Raw genomic sequence first — 17,955 nt, 5'->3', positions numbered from 1 at the left:
CGCGATCATTATTGCAAGGGCAAGTTGGCAGGCCACCTGCTCAGGCTGGGTGTGGGGACAACTAATGTTCCATGGCAGTACCTCCTAGACTTTGCATCGCAGTCCCAGGGACCTTCTGAGAATTCAGATTTGGGGGCCTGGGCCAGTCCCACCAGAATCTTCCAGGCTAGAACCCAAGAGTATGCATTTGAAAATTTGTTTTGTTTGTCCCTGCTTGACACTTGCAGTGATTCTCCATTACCCTTGAGATGAAGACCGTAATTCTGAGCCTGGCCTGGAAGGCCCCGTGTTCTCTGGCCCCTCCTGCCCATCTCTGCCAGGCTCGTTTTTAAACTTAATGCTTTAACCACTGTGGTCCTCAGACATCCTTTGCACTCTGCCTAGAGCCTCCAGGCCTGCCGTCTCCTAGCTCGTCTCTCATTTTGCAGGCTTCAAGTTCACTATCATTCCCTTGGGGAAGCTTTATCTGATCTGCTGGAGTGTAGTTCAGGTTCCTCATTACGCTCCTTCACAGCACACATCCCGATGCCGCTGACGATTTCAGGTATATACTTCTGAGTCTGTGTACTTTGCTCGACAGTAAGCTCCATAAAGGCTGGGGCCACATCTTCTCTGGTTCTCCGAGACACCCCAGCACAGAACACGCTACCTGGCACCCAGTAAGAATGCAAGATGACCTCGAAACATCCACCAGCCTTCAAAGGAGACAGATCAGTTATATAATCTAAGAGGCGACCGCTGTATGAACTTTTTGTTCTGGTGAAACAGCTACATTCTTCAGTGTTATAAGGTCTCCACACTGGATATCTATTAAATGACTAGATGAACCCCCAATACTGGCATACATACTGGCACTCTTTTATAAATTTGGCAGTGCTTCCCAAAATGCTGTTGTTTTAATTCCTGTCCCACATAGGAAATGCTACCTTTTTCATTCTCGACAGGAAATGAAATTTTCATTTCATATACCGCAGAAAAGACAGCATTTATATGGCAAAGGGAGTGAATGGGGCCGCCTCTTATGACCAGATGGAGGCACTTGTAAGCAGGGACTCAGGGTATCCTGGCTGGTAAGCTCTGCCCCACATTAAGATGGCTTCCCTGTAAGTCCTTTTATAGGTGTGTTAAATATTCCAGTCTGTTTTCCTGCAGCAATACACAAACCCAAAAGGATGGTTGGGTTATGAGTGAATTCCTAATGTGTATTTAGATAGAAATGTGAGTCTCCAATCCTTTCCCAGTTAGCCACTGATTCCTCAGACGTGTAGAGAGTGTCTGCATTGTGCCTCGTGTTTTCATTGAGATGTTTCCCTCACTTGAGAGAGCGACAGCAGTGTCCCTGCCCTCACAGCACTCCTTGCCACAAGATGGTGAGGCAGGGGCTTTCCCAGTCCAGTCGGGGGCCAACTTTACCCGGGGGCTGGGAACCTGAAGTCTCTGCATGTCTACCACTGAGTAAAAGTCTGTGTGTATTTCCTCTACATCTTAATAAACCTGGGTTTCAAACTTTGTTTTGCATCAGACTCATCAGATGTTTGTTAAAATGCAGCTTTCAAAGTACCATCTCCAGAGTTAACGGATTCAGGAAGTATAAGGTGCATCCCAGTTCATTTTTAACAAGCGCCTCCAGGAGATGGATGCAAGTGATCTTGACACTAGGCTTAGAGAATTATTATTCAGTATAAAGACCCCTCTCTGGCGTAATAATTCACAGTGTGTTACCCATCAGAGAACATCGGCATCTATCCCACATAGGCTCATTTTCGTGAAATCTACCCTACAGCTGCTTGTAATTGTGTTTCTAAATTAGGTGCTATCTCTATTAAAAATCGTGGAATCCTCTAAGCTCCCATGTTGTTTAAGCCTGCTTAGACATAACCACAGAAACACAGTAAAGCATGTTTTAAATATCTGCTAAATGCTTGTGTTACCTTGCAAGGCAAAAGCCCATTGCTAATATAAGCCAGTGAAAAATTTCAGTCTGTTCAACTCATTATAGGCCATTAAAATGGCTTCTCAAGTTGTAGGACCAGTGTTTCTGCTCAGAATTACAGAGAGCAGTTGTAGGAATTGCAACTATTAATCTGATTTATATTTCTAGGATGAATCCGATTTGCCAGTCACTCCAAGAGCTAGTCTGCACACTTGAGGAGGGCTCTATTAAACAGATGGGAACAAAAGCTAACAGAAATATGAAACTATAAGCATATAAAAATCTCTTTACTTTGCAGAACTGCAAGATCAAAGAGAGTAACATTAATTTAGAGCCAGAAGTTCTAAAAGATTACAAATGCTAATTAAGAATCTTGTGGAACTTTGTTTTGCTTTTTGAGGCTTTCTGAGCCTGAGGGTTTGTTGTTGGCAATTGGAGAAAGTCCCTTTTGATGACTAGGCATTACCTGCCCATGTAAAGCTTGTTTCCTCTGTCAGCAGGCTGCCAGATATGGATCAGGAGCGGTGCAAGTTTAAAAATATTCCAGCTCCTGGGAACCTGAGTCAAATCTGTGTGGTTGTTTGTGTGCACCAAAGAGAAGCTCAGTTTTAGTTAAAACACTCACAGTTCTTTTTTTTCTGTTTTTAAGATTTTATTTATTTATTTGGCAGAGAGCAGGATCACAAGTAGGCAGAGAGGCAGGCAGAGGGAGAGGGGGAAGCAGGCTCCCCGCTGAGTGGTGAGCCCAATGTGGGGCTCGACCCCAGGACCCCAAGATCACGTCCTGAGCCGAAGGCAGAGGCCCAACCCACTGAGCCACCCAGGCGCCCGAACACTCACAGTTCTTATGCCGACCACTGGGACACCAAGGCAATCATTCAGAGTGTTAAGGAAGCGACGACTCTGTTGTATGTCTGTGAAGTCGGGGGAACAATACTGAACCGGGTTTTATTTCATCCCCTCAAACAGCACTAATTCCTGACTCAGATGACTCTTTTATATATAGTGGAAAAGCAATGACATCTGTTTACTTTTCTTTGACAACGTAAAAGCCGTGCAGTCTTGCTCTTCTTATAATATGTGGTCTTTGTTCCCCAACGCTCACCTCATTGGTTAGGGCTTTACATTTTATAAGAGGATTGATCAGTTAATTGCTGAATTAGTTTTTCTGGGGTGTCTTTCCTTGGCATTTGATAATATCCACTGTTTGGTCTCATTATATTACTTTTCTTCGTTAACATATGTTCCTTATGCTGAATGCTAATTTAATGGGCTTATTAATCAAAATGTTTTATTTTTAGACATTAGATAAATAGTAAACCATGTTTCCCTCCCTTAGGCCATGTTTATGAAGACAGTATTAAAACCACTGCTAGGGGTGGCCGGGTGGCTCAGTCGTTTAAGCAGCTGACTCTTGATTTCAGCTCAGGATGTGATCTCGGAGTTGTGATCTCGGGGTCCTGAGATTGAGCCCCATGTGGGGCTCTGCGCTCAGTGGGGAGTCTGCCTCTCTCTCTCCCTCTCTCTCTGCCTCTGCCCCCACATGCATGCGCTTGCTCTCTCTCTCTCACGCCCACCTCCCTCCTCTCTCTCTAAAATAAATAAATAAACCTTTAAAGACTATTCAGATGTTAACCATAGACATAAAAGTTTTAATCTGACTTGTTTCATTTGCCATCTTTTCTGAGTCCTTTTGAAGAGGGTGACCTCCTTGTACTGAGGCTGTGCGTGCACACTCTCCTCTTCATTTGTAGGAGGCATTTGGAGACACCTCAAGTAATCTTTTATAATTCCTCTAAAGTATAAACCCTGAGATTCTCTTTCTTGAATTTTTTTTTTCTGTGAGTGACCTCAAACCAGAAATTTAGCAAAAAAAAAAAAAAAAAAAAAAATTGCTGGGGGCATGCAAAAAAGACCTTTTCATATTCAAAACAGAAATGCCTATATTTTTTATAGGGCCCTCAGCCCTCGCTGCTGCAGTCACTGTGTTGCCCCTTGTTACGAGGGAATACAGGTAACTTTTCAGCTCTAGCAAAACCCCTGTGCGACTAGAATGAGCTCTGCTGGAGAGAGAGAAAATGGGGTTATTTCAAGCTAAGAGCCAAACCAAACTCGTGCTGGATTTTGAGGTATAGCTGAAATCCCTGAATTGAAGCAAAGTAATTGTTTCACATTTTTTCAGTATTGTTTTTAACATACTGGGGACTAATGGAAGGATAATTGTCTAGGGATTGTTTTTAAATGAAAAATAAGCAAACTTGAAGAAATGTTGCAGTTTGCATTTAAATGTATCCTGTTACTATGTATTTACCCTTCTGATGTTTGTTTTGCTAATAATTACCACAAAGTATATTTAGAGTAAGATAGTAAGACATCTAAAGCATGATACATAATTACAGAGAAAAAGAGGATGCTGACTCATGTAAGGAATACATTTTTGCACTTGAGTGGATTTCACTGTCTTAATTAAAAGCCTAAAGAGTATTCTTGAGTAAGGTTTAAGCTGTGGTTATATTTCAATTCAGACTAAAGAAATATTGAAATAAATTGGTACTTGAAAATTCTAAAACCTCAAGAGAAATCGTATTCCTCGTCCTTTTCTGGGTTTTTTTTTTTTTTTTTTTTTTTTACCCACATTAGCTCACTTAATCTTCACAGTGCCTTATGTGGGGCTAGGTGCTATTGTCACATCACCATTCAAAAATGTAGAACCTCTCTTGGTTACAGATTACACGCTAGTCAATAGCAGACCCAGATTACAGCCCAGGCCATCTGGCTGCAGTCTGGCTCATAACTTTTTCTAAAAGTTGTTTTAAAACTTGAAGAAAACAGGTGACAGTGGGTGATTTTATCCCAAAATGTAAGTAATTCTTAAATAGTAGAAGCTGCCATTGATCATGCTCCTGCTTCTGTGTCTGTCTGGCTGTGGGCAGCGTTTTCTATTCATTATTTTATTGAGTCCTCAAAATGCCGGTGAGGAAAAGGATTTATTACCCTCATTTTACAGGTGATGCATCTGGGAAGTGGGGAAGTTAAGTAACTTGCTGAAGATCATTTAGAACTAAGTAGCAGAACTGATGGATCGAGGTCTGTTTACTTCCAGAGACCATCTACGTGACCACTCCATGTTCTGATTCCCTATACCCCTGCCCCCTGCTCCTTCCTAAATGAAATTTTTGGCACTGGAAAGTTGATCTAGAGGAGAAAATAGAGGTGTTTTTAAGTTCAGCAAAACTGTACTACTAAAACACAACATCAAAGTACTTGGTTGTCTTTTTTAAAAGAGAATCTGTCAAGAAGCATGTCGGTACCATGTTCCAGAGCATATTATAAGGTTATCACAGAGTTGGAGCATTCTGATATAAACATTTTTTTGTCTTTAATTGGAAGACCTGTGCCGCTAGAAAAACTCTGAGCTTAGGAAATTGGAATTCTAGATCAAGGATTTCATTTTTGCGCAGAGGAAGAGACCCATCATGGCACCCCTTGAGTAAGAATTGGCCATGAAACTCTTCACCTTGTAGGAGGGAGAAATATTGGTTGCCCAAATGAGAAACCAATTTTTATTTTAAATAAAATACAAAACAAATAAAAATGAGTCAGATTCTTCATGCCCGACCTTCTCACTAGAAGACGGGTAGACTGTATCCTGGAGAAATGCAAGGGTAAAAACCAGCTAATAATTAAATCTGATTATGGATTTTGGTGTCAATAAGACCTGGTGCTACACTTGTCCTACAAATTTGACATTATCCTCTTAAGTTTCAGTGGCTATAAGAACAGAATCTTCTTCCAGCAATTATTATGAAACATTGGACATGTAAAGATCTCAACCAGCCTTTGATGCATAGTATGTTCTTGTAACTTTTCTTATTGTTAACTGCTCCCACATTTCTGGATGTGCTTAATTAGGGTCTGCTCTCTTCAGTGGTTCTGTTCATCCATTTATTTTATAACGCTTGTTCTAGTAGACTGCTCAGGTGACCCCACTGCCCCACCCCTCCAGCTTCCTAGCTCAATGACATACCGTGTAGGACCCCCTAGGGGTTTAGTCACTTTTAATTTTAAGGAATTAGCAGAATCAATCTATTAATTGGAAATGAAACATTCAGTAGACATTTCTTCTGGAGTCCTTTACTTGAATTGTGTTTAGCAAAGATGAATATTCATGTTTATATATTCCCAAGTTTATATGGGTTCAGTTTAATGACATGTCATGAGTTGCGGTGGGGAAAATGGAAACTGAATAAGCTTCTATAATGCAGCTAAATAAATAATAGAAAAACAGATGGCTTCCATTTTGCTTCTCTGGGGATGGGTTACAGCAGATTCAGCCCTGAAGAAACTTTTTGGGTCAGAGGTCTTATTTTCCTTCTCTCCAATCAGATGGTCCTTTTCTTCCATTTCATGAGATAAATCATTGCCATTGTATTTGGGCATAAGAATACAATAGGACTTGGCTCATCTCTAAGTCTTCTACCTTTATTTTAGCAAAACTTACTTGAAAGGAATGTTGTGCTTTATTAAAACCACAAAAATATGAAACTTATTAGTGGACAATTCTGATCATGAAAATGAAAATATTTGAAAAATTCTGAGACTTAATTTTAGCCTTCCGATCTCAGTTTGTCTTTTTTTCTTTTTCCCTTTTAACCATTCATTAGAGCTTTTAGGAAATCTACAATAACTAATTAGGAATTTATTGACTCTGAAAAAATGCCAACTTTAGTTACATCACTGTAATATGACTTTTTTTCTCATATTAAGATAGTTGTGCACAAACAACTTTTCAGTAGTCAAACTACTGGGATAGACTTGTGGACTCAGAATATTATTTCTAATTTAATATTAAACAAGTTCAGAAGATCATAGAAGCTGATTTTAACATAGGAAGCTGATTTTAGCATGTTGTAATTACCACGTGTGACTCTAGCACAGTTTTTACAGAGAAGACAGTTTTCAATTAATGTCATTTCAATTAATGTCCTTCTCCAGTTATCAGTGATTTTCTTATTTTTCCCCATATTTCCATCTCCACATTTTATGGAGAAATGATTATCTCTCCATAATCATTTAATTGATTACACTTGGAAGGAGATATGTTTATATTTTATATTAACAGTGGTTTGTCCCCATTCTCAAATAAGCAAGTTTTCTTCAGCATTTGTGATAAGTTGTTTTTAGTATGAACTTATTAGCCAGGGAGCACAGATCTCAATGAAATTTCACATGTATCCTTGGAAATGATCTTTCTAAGAAATAGTGAACATGTATTTATGGCATACTTACTGTATTTGAATTGTTGTGTTAAATTATCATCATTCAAATGGAGAGTAAATTAGTGCCTTTGTAATTAAGACCACACATCTTATTTATATTTTGTTGGGATATTTGGTTTCAAATGTGTTACCTTTTTTCTTAAAACTTAACAGTAGAAGTATGATCTGGATCTTTCAGAAACTCAGGATATATTTATAAAGGTGACAATACATGAGAAACAGTAGGACATCATAAATGCAGAGCATTATAAGGCATTGAAGTGTGTAAACCAGGGATCATAACCTTGACAGTACCAGGAAATTGGAGATTGGAATGTATTTTAAACTCTGGGAATGGAAAAATTAGGTTGAAAATTTTAAATACTTGAAATTTAGCTTTAAAGAAAATAGAAGTAGTCTGTGCTTAGTTCCCTTTAATGCCGTTTTTGTCCCTGACTTAAGGGTAAAGCTGTGAATTAAGATCGTAATGATTCCATTGCATTTTAGAGCATTTCAGCATGCTTAGATTAGCATCGGGTCATTCCTGGTCAAAAAGAGTTGGAATCAGTTCAGCCTACACATTTGACCTGAGCCAGGAAAAGCTTCCTAGAATTGAGTTTGATTCTCCTGGGCCAATCTCAGGCTCAAGCCCAAATCCCAGAGCTGAGTGTAGTATAAATGCTACTTGATTAAATGGTCTGGACTTTCAAAATATTTTCTTTCCTTACATTGTAGCTTTACTGTACATTAAAGTAAAATTCTTCATGAATACATCTTCCAGTGTGAAGTTGAGTTATTCCATAGCTGAATTTGATAGAAAAGTTCACCTTAATAACATTCTTAGCTTTAAAAATCTCCTTTCTGAACTGTAAATGAAAATTGGTAATGAAGAAAATGGATGTTTATAGATGTTTTAGTAGGAATTGCTTCTTCTTAGAACTGAAAATCCTTTCTAACATTTTAGTGGTGTCGTGTGTTTTTACATTGTTTTGTTTTGTTGGTCTTTTAAAGTTTCAAGTTTTTATTTAAATTCTAAGTAGTTAACATATAGTGTAATATTAGTTTCAGGAGTAGAATTTAGTGATTTATCACTTACCTGTAACAGTTGCTGAGATGCAGTACTGAACTATCCTTTAAAGTGCATCTATTACAAAATATTGATACACCTGTTTTTCTCAGAGACCAGCATGCTGATGATGTCAAGGAGGACTTTGAAGAGAGGACAGAGAGTGAAATGAGGACGTCGCAGGAAGCCAGAGGTAGTCATAATAATCTCATCATATTGATGGATATTACTATTAATACTCAACTATCAGAACTTGACTAGAGTATAGCAGCCACTTCTATATTAAAGATAAACTTCATTTAGTTGGTTTATTCTGTTATCACAGGCTCTAAAAGTTTATTGTTCAGGATAAAGATATTGTTGACCTTGTGCAACGTGGGTTTGAACTGTGTAGGTCCACTCACACACGGCTTTTTTTTTTTTCCAGCAAGTACAGTACAGTCCTAGAAATGTGTTTTCTCTTCTTTATGATTTTCTTAATAGTGTTTTCTTTTCTCTAGCTCACTGTATTGTAAGAATACAGTATTTTATACATATAATAAGTGTTAACTGGTTAGGTTATCGCTGAGGCTTCTGGTCAACAATGGGCTATTAGTAGTTACATTTGAGGGGTAATCAAAAGTTACACAGATTTAAAAAAAAAAAATTCTACACAGACTTTTGACTGTACAGAGTTTGGTGCCTCTAACCCTTGCATCGTTCAAAGTCAACGATAGTATGTAATTCATAGTGATGTGGACTCATCTGTGACCTATATTTACAGTCTCTTTGACATATCTGTGCAATATTATATATAAAATTTGGGCAGCATTCTATTTGGTTCTTGTGATGTATTTTCTTTGGTATTGTTGATGTCATTTCCTTCATATTTTTAAAACTCACCTCAGAATGTGTATTGAAATCCAAATGGAATTAATATGGTCGTAGTCTAATACCACAGAATGAAAAGAAAATCATTTGAACAAATGTTTTAAGTTGTATTGGAGAAAGTGATTTGTCTTCCATCTTTGCTAAAAACACATTACAGTGGCTTAACTAAGTAATGAAGTTGTACTGACTCTTGGTATGGATTGTATTTATGACTTACATGTACTTATTATTTTTTTTATGAGAAAATGTTAGCCTGATTGGGATGTTAATGATCTCCCTGGAGGCTTTGCTTTTTTTGCTTTAGATTATCATATGAGATTTGAGAACGGCACCTAAGGACTGTTTGCCTGCAGTGACCTGTTCCATAAGGGATGGTTTGATTTCCATATCTGATTTTTAGAAAGCAGTAACCTGTGATTATTTTAGAGGTTACATTCACTGCTGTCTTCAGCATGTTCTGTTGTGTTTAATTTAACACCACGTACAAACCCTACAGATGGCCAGGGTTTGAATCCCTGCTCTGCCACCTGTTCGCTGTGTGATTTTGGACATGTCACTGAACACCTCTCCGTGCTTCTGGTTCCTTATCTACCCAGAAGTGTAATGATGGTAACTCCCTCCTCACGTTGTCATGGCGATTAAGTGCTTCTGTAAGTTGTTTCAAACAGTGCCTGGCACGTAAGTGCTGTGTAAGCGTTTGATTATTTTAAATGTTTCTGGCCATTAAGAAAGGAAGAAAAACATTTATGAGGATTTTGTCATCAAGGTATATTGGACTCTCAGACGAAGGTCTCTCTGACGAGGGTCTCTCTTTGTGAATGGTGGTTAGGATCACAGCCTTCATTCCTCTCAGGTCTCTACCGCTCACCAGTGGTGCACCTCGCTCTGGGCTTCAGTTTCCTCCCGTGTAAGATTAATGTAGTCTTAACATAGCCATGTCATTAGCTTATCGTGAGGATTAAATGCCCCAGTGGCTGAAGTATTAGCTGGTGGTAGTAGTAGAGTAGTAGTATTGTGGAAGATGTGTTTATTGCATGGAATTTTCTCATCATTGGAAATTCAGATAGAAGCAGGATAGAATCTTCTAGACTCAACTTTTTGAAGGAGTAATACTTTGGTAAACTTTTTAGTCTCTTCCTAACTTGGATCCATTTAAGTTTTTATTGGATTTGCTGAGCTGATTTTGATCATTTTTTTTCTGGAAATGATCTGGAAAATTACTATTCTCTTAATAGTGAATTTGGCTTGATTAACATACAATATGCATGGTGTTCTCTCTTTATCTTTTCAAACTTTGTGTATTTTTGTCCTGTTTTTCTTGATTTGAATTGCCTCAGTTTTTCTGTTTTATTCTCTCTGGAAACATTACTAGGATTCATATATAACTCTTAATTATTATTCTCACCTACAAAACCCATAGTTCAATATGCATATATTGTTTACTGTCTAATTTTTTTTTTTTTTTTAAAGATTTTATTTATTTATTTGACAGATCACAAGTAGGCAGAGAGGCAGGCAGAGAGAGAAGGGAGGAAGCAGGCTCCCCGCTGAGCAGAGAGCCCGATGCGGGGCTCGATCCCAGGACGCTGGGATCATGACCCGAGCCGAAGGCAGCGGCTTTAACCCACTGAGCCACCCAGGCGCCCCTGTCTAATTTTTTGATAGTGAAAGGGAGAGAGCCTCATAAAATAAGTTGCTTTGAGAATTTTTGCACATATGTTCCTAAGTGAGATTTGACTATTAGTATCTCATCCATTTTTAGCCTCTTAAAATGAATTTGATAACTTTTCCTTAATTATCAAAGTTTTGAAACATTTTCTATAAAGCTTTCACAAAACTAATTTCATCTGTAGTAAAATCATGCTATGATTGCCAGCTGGTCTTTAAACCCAGGAAACTTCTTTCGGTTATAATTTTGGTTATCACTTGTGCTCTATTCTCTCTGTTGACTGGTAATACCTATTATTCTTGAGTTAGACCCGGGGGATTATATTTATATTCAAAATATTTAACAGTTGGTTTGGCATTCAACTTTGCATAAGATAGTTAAAATTAACAGAGGTCTTAGTACTGGAGGAGAGTTTTGGATGTTCTCTGCTATACCAAGAGTTACCCTTAATTGCTGGATCTTATGAAGTCCAGTTAAGGGCCTTGCTGCCTTGGGGGAGGGTGGGATTGGGATGGGGGACGGGGAGCATTGTACCAACCAATATGGAAGTATTTTAGGGTTTTTTGTTTTTGTTTTTTGTTTTTGTTTTGACAGGAAGAACAAGCATGGGGAGGGGGGAGCAGGGTGGGGGGAGAATCTTTAAGCAGGCTCTACACCCAACACAGGGCCCAGTGTAGGCTCCCTCACACGACCCTGAGATCATGACCTGAGCCAAAATCAAGAGTCAGACGCTTAACCAACTGAGCCACCTAGGTACCCCAGTATTTTAGTATTTTCACAACTTTTATATATATTTGCTATTCTAGGCATATTTATCAAGTTGGAATATCTTACTTAGCTTCTTGCTCTGTCAAGTCTACTGCTACCGCCTTTAACACGAATTTTAACAGCAGTGGTTTTTATTTCCCTTCAGTTCCCTGAATTGGCTTGTCCTCTTTCACAGCCTGCTTTTGTTTTGTTGAGGTCCTATCCCCTTGTACCTCACCGAAATCACGAAATGCTTCTGTCCGTAAATCATTGCTCCTCTTGAGAGGTCTTATAGAACTTTTTATCAGAGGCCCCGTGGTGATTGTTTTCTATTTTAACATTTCTGAGTCCAGATAATTTTTCTAGGTCTTTTGTGAAGAATACTTACCCCTCAGTGCTCCCATTTGGGTGCTGGAAGAATTCCTCTTGCAAACCTCAGCCTGGAGGTCAAGTAGATAATACTGCACTCTGGGTCCACATTCTTGAGCCTGGTAAATGCTCACCAGGGATCATTCCTAATTCTATACCTCCAGTGGTGGAAGGAGCCCTTCCCAAATCTAGTGGGCTGGAGGGTGGTGCAAAGGGTAGGAGAGGAAGCCCCTTGCAGTATGTGTATTATTTAGGGTAGAGGAGACTTAAAAGAAGCCACCCTAAGTTTCTTCAAAAGGCCAATAGGATTTAAGACTCAGCAGGCCCATGAGAACCATTTTGTTTGGAGTCATGGAGCAAATTGATATTTAAAAAAAAAAAAAAACTTTCTCCTAAAAAAAAAAACTCTCTCCCTCCCCTGTTTCTTTAGTTAGTTCAAGTTAATTCCGTGCGATATGGGTAATTATGAGCCCCCCCCTTTTTATGATTCTTACCATACAACTGAATTTGACCTTTGGGGAATTTAACTGAATATAATTTATCACTTTTTCTCCTTTCTTCTTCTTCCTTTTTTTTTTTTTTTTTGGACCTCTGTCTTTTTAACCTTAAAAAAATAACAAATAACTCATTCCTATCATTGTAGGAAAGCCCATTAATAAAGGATTCTATGACCTGGCCTTCAAGTTTAAACTCTTGTACTCCTGGGAAAGGTATAGTTTTGTTTTCTTTCCTGCAAGCCTTCTTTCTCATGGGTGGCTGATACGCAGAAAGAATTGAATTCTATTTTATGATGTGCGAGATTCTCACTTGAAGAGTCAGGCTTGCTTTTTGCCTCCCTAGCAGTTGGTTTTTGGGTTTTTTTGGTTGTTAACCTTGAAGTGATCCTCAAATATCTTTCAGCCTGAGTTGAGTGTTCTGGAGCTAATTTCATCTCCATTCCTTGATGCTGTGATCCATTTATCTTACCCAATCACTCTTATTGTTCATCTTTTTATATTTAGTCACCAGTTAGTAACTCCATTTAAAAATTTTTTTTTCCTTTGGTTGACAGATGTATTCCTTTTCTTCTGGCATTATTCTTTTCCCATTAGGAGCCCATTTTATAGACTCATGGAATATTACCCTCAAAGGGTATTGACTCCTTTTCATTTTTGCTTTTTATATCCAATACAGTCTCAGTGATATGCCTTTCTTTCAAAATAGAAATAATTTCTCTCATTTGCTGAGTTGTTACTGTACGTCAGACACTGGGATAAGCATTTTAAAAATATCATGTGATCCTTACAACAGTCTTGTTACTTTGACTTCACCGAAATTATGGAGCTAGTCAGTGGCAGAGCATGAATTGGAATCCACGTTTATCAGACTTTTAAACTCACCCTCTTGACCATGACCCTCTCCTCTGTATTAGGAGGCAAAAGATCCAGGGTCACTATCTGACGCTGTCCCTCTTCACAGAGTGGCTTTGGGTGTCAGGCTTCTGTTTCCTCACCTTAGGGATGGTTACCTCCTAGCACTGTTTTGAAACTAAAATGAAGCAAACCAAAAGTTGGACCTTTTGGTTTCACTTCTATCTCTGACTTAAAGGGCTAGAAATGAGTCAGGCAAGAGGTCAGTGGTAACTTATGCTGTTGGCTTGTTGATTTAGACTTGGAAATAGGAAACCCACTCAGAGTGGGATCCGAGTCCAAATGGAGCAGAGACCGAGCGCTTCTCCTTTTCTCTAGGACTTGCCCTGCTTGGTCAGCCTACCATACAGTGGTTCCACTGGGTTTAATGGGACGGTCCTGTAGGAAGCAGGTTCTCATGCTCCATGGAGGTGAGGACGTCCCTTTCTACTACGAGACTTCATGGTTGGTTTAGATGATGTTCCCTATACTGAACATTTATTGTCTTGACATCAGAGGATATTTCTTTTAGGATCACCTTTATCAGAAATGACTTCTTACGAGGGTTAATCTGTGACTTCACATTTTCCTACCTTAAGCCAAATCAGGAATTTTAATACCTATGCTCTCAACCAGATTGACAGACATGGTAGGCAAATTTGTAGTGGCAGGTTTCTGCTTTGGATAACTACATTATTATGGATTGCACTTCATTTCAAAAAGTCTGCAAGAATATGCTGTCTTGAGAAGCCTTTCACAGTTCCCGATGCAGTGTCCATGCTGAACAATTTCCATATGGTAAATCATAATCGTAAATAGGAGGCAGACCTCTATTATCCATTCTCCAGGTATCAGCCTAGGAAAACTTTCCCTCTCTCGATAATTGCCTAGCAGTTATGCAGTAACTGCCTAGCAGATGCCAGAGCAAGAAAACCGTACGTATTTCCACCAAGTTACTTACCTTAACACTACTGCCACCTAACCTCTTCTTGCTTCCGATATTAAGGAAGCCCAGAAGTCCCCATCCGTGATAGTCACGAAATAGTAAAAGTCAGTTAGACAATTTCCAGACAAAGGATAAAGTTTCCTGATCATATTTCACTTTTGCAAGGATGAGTAAGAACTGGGCTTCGAAATCCTCCCCGGGCTGTTCTGCACCCAACGGTACAGAGTTGAGTAGCAGCCGAAGAACTGTGGAAGCACAAACCAGAAGCCAGAGGGGAGGGGACAAGGACTTTGGTAAATTTTCATTTCTGGGAACTTCAAAACATACAGAAAACTCCTGTAAAACTGTAATTTTTCAGGCAGATAAATAGTCTGAGAAGAGAGTGGTAAGAAATGTGATGGTGGCAGAAATGTCTTCCAGAACAAAGGCTTTGTTTTATGAAGCACATTCAGACCTACTCTTCCTTACTAGGGGCACTGAGCCGGCTACTTGAGCCAAAACCTTTTGCATTTATTTTAGTCTGATCACGTGTTAAAAATTAAAACCTGGAGTCACATGTCTGTGCAACTCAAGGGTTCAGATACACATTCACCCAACTGAAGTTTTCTCTGTTTTTTTGGATGGGGATCATAGCTAACGCTATTATTTTCTGAAGAGATGGGATGTTCTGTGGCTGGGAAATTCTACTTTTGCCCCATTCATCAGAAAACACCACTGGGCCTCAGGACATCATTCAGCATGGAAGAATCAGCAAAAGCAAGGAAAGTCTGAAGTGAAAGATACGAAGTTTGTATTAGTTTTAGAATGATGTGTTTGTCTAGGCCTGTTTATAGTGTCCGCTTCAAAGACCTGTGAAGCCATTAGAAATTTGGGATCTTTAGGGGTTTTAGTCATTTCTTTAGAATGGCTCGGTTGTTTTTATTTTATTTTATTTTATTTTATTTTTTAAAGATTTTATTTATTTAGTTGACAGAGATCACAAGTAGGCAGAGAGGCAGGCAAAGAGAGGGGGGGGGGAAGCAAGCTCCCTGCTGAGCAGAGAGCCCGGTGCAGGGCTCGATCCCAGGGCCCTGAGATCATGACCTGAGCCAAAGGCAGAGGCTTAACCCACTGAGCCGCCCAGGCGCCCTTCAGTTGTTTTTCTAAAGAGTAATGATGTTAGCAACGTTAGAAATGAGCTGAATGCGATAGCTTTAGGAGGAAATAGAATGGAACTACTCTGAAGGAGGGAAGGGTGGCAGGTGTTAATAGATAGAGACAGTTGTGTCATAAATGTACCACTTTGGAAAAGACTGACACTTAGGTGGCAAGCAATCAGAGGACAAGCCATAAAGTGGGCTCTGTAGTGTCGCTCTCCCGTGGAACTGGAAATCTCACCACTTCATACTAGCCTGCCCCATGAAAGATTTTACAAATACCGTATTTCAAATAATTGCTAAACTCTTGGTGGTGTCTGAAATTAAGAAATGTTTTTAAATACCCCATGTTTATGCTAAACAAAAACATCTTGAGCTCTGTGAGAAATTTAAAAAGAATAAAAGCATAAAAACAAACTGTTGCAGGCTTATATGTTTGGCTCATAACATATTCAGTAGAACAGGATGAGAGCCTAAAACCTCATCATCAGTTATATGAGATTCATTAAAAGAAATGGGGCAAGAGGTACCATGATGGATTTTTCTTTTTAAAGATTTTATTTATTTTTTTAATTATTTGACAGAGAGAGAGAGAGAGAGAATGGCAGCGAGAGAGGGAACACAAGCAGGGGGAATGAGAGAGGGAGATGCAGTCCTCCCGCTGAGTGGGGAGCCCGATGCAGGGCTTGATCCCAGGACCCTGAGAACATGACCCAAGCCGAAGGCAGACACCCAACAACTGAGCCACCCAGGTGCCCAACATGATGGATTTTTAAAAAATATTTGAAGAATTGAAATGTTTCATGTGGGACAGATAGATTTTTCTGTATGAGTTCACTCAGGTGGAACCAGGAGCAGAGTGTGTTAACTCCAATAAGAAAGATTTTTTTACCCCTAATAATTACTTTTAAGTTACTTTCTAATATTCAGAACATTTCAAAATTCAGATTAGGCTAGTTTAAGAGAAAAGTTATTAAAGAACCACAGTAGAACAATAGGAAATAAATGTTTAAGAAGCTGTGCTACTTAATAATAACAACAGAAAACTTCAGGTACAGAGGAATAAATTTAACAAAAGATATGCAAGACCTGTACATGAAAATGACAAAAGGTCAAAGAGAACTAGTAAAGACGTCCCAAAGAAATGGAGCGATATACCTTGTTCTTGGATTGGGGTACTGGATATTGTGAAGGTATCCCATTTCTCGGAATCAAATCGGTCTATATTCAGTAGTAATCTACTAGCTTTTTTTTTTTTTTTTTTTTTACAAGCCGGTTCTAAATTTTATGTGGAGATGCAAAGAGATAAGGATATTGAAGAAGAACTAGATCACAGACATCAGGATACTTTTAAAGTGGTGGTAATTAAAACCTTGTAGGTCAGCGTAAAGAGACTGTTGCAACAGAGTGGAGAATCTGGACACACATGTTTATGTTAGAGCAGCACTGTATGCAGTACACTGGGGAAAGGATGGTCTTTTCAATAAATCATGTTGGGGGAATTAGAACTCCATGTGGAAAAAACCATTAGGAATGGCAAGCCTTATCTCACCCCATACAAAAATAAAGTTCAGATAGATTGTGAGATAAAACATGAAGTACTCAAGGGGAAACAGAGGAGACTAACTTTAGGACATTGAAGAAAGCACGGATTTCTTCAGTAGACATACAAGACTGTAATAAGAGAGTAAAAAGGAAGGCAAGAGTGGGTGATGTTAATAAGACATATTTCCAGCAAAGGATTCCTATCCAGAGTACGCATAGATAACTTCTACAAATCAGTAAAAAGAAAAAAGGCAAGATGACCCAATGGAAAAAATGGGCATAAAACAACTTCACAAAGGAGGTTCCCCATTTGGCCAATAAACTTGGGAAAAGATTATCAACTTCATTAGTCGTCAGACAAATGCAGTTATCACCACAGTATGATAACACAGCAAATTCACCAAGATGGTTAAAATGAAAAAGCTAGACGATGTCCTTGTCCACATGTCCTTGAGGATATAAAGGATTTGTAACATTCTTACACTATTAGTAGATGCATATCGTGCAACTACTTTGGAAAACTGGCAGAATTTGCTACCGTTGAATGTATGCAAACACTGTAAGCTCAAAGTTTCACTAATATATATATATTATACATATGTATTTTATATATATATGCATTATATATATGTGTATATAACAGAAACATATACATATGTTCATGAAAAGACATGGACAAGAATCCTCATAGCAGCACTGTTGATAATAGTCAAAAATTAAGAACAACTCCACTGTCCATTAATTCCAAATTCATTGTGGAATATTCCTAACAATGAAAAACTATACAGCAGAGAGCAGGCAAACTACAACCAGAGAGAGCAAGCGACGTGGATGAGTCTCCCAGACATGCTGTTGAGAGAAAGAAGCGAAAACACCAAGGTTTTCATCTGAATGTAATTCAGAGGCAGGGTAAAGAGGCTTGGTGTTGGAAGTCAGGAAAGGGGTCACCCTTGCTGGCTGGGGTGTGATTAGAAGGGGGCATAGGGAGGCTCTCAGCATGCTGCCATGTCGTTTCTTGACCCTGGTGT

General features: G+C 39.0%; 1 protein-coding gene across 4 annotated transcripts in view; it reads left to right on the top strand.

Moving 5' to 3' along the window:
- The window catches only part of L3MBTL3 (L3MBTL histone methyl-lysine binding protein 3), a 111,610-nt gene that overhangs the window by 85,278 nt on the left and 8,377 nt on the right, over positions 1-17,955 (top strand). For all 4 annotated transcript variants that reach the window (XM_080805795.1, XM_080805796.1, XM_080805793.1 and 1 more), the window contains exon 20: positions 8,371-8,450. In XM_080805795.1, coding sequence (XP_080661921.1) covers positions 8,371-8,450 — 80 coding nt within the window. The remainder of the gene's footprint in view (positions 1-8,370; positions 8,451-17,955) is intronic.

Source organism: Martes martes (genome assembly GCF_963455335.1).
Source record: "Martes martes genome assembly, chromosome: 6".
NCBI lineage: Eukaryota > Metazoa > Chordata > Mammalia > Carnivora > Mustelidae > Martes > Martes martes.
The sequence above is the reverse complement of the archived record's forward strand: the minus strand, read 5'-3'. Positions and strand labels throughout refer to the sequence as shown.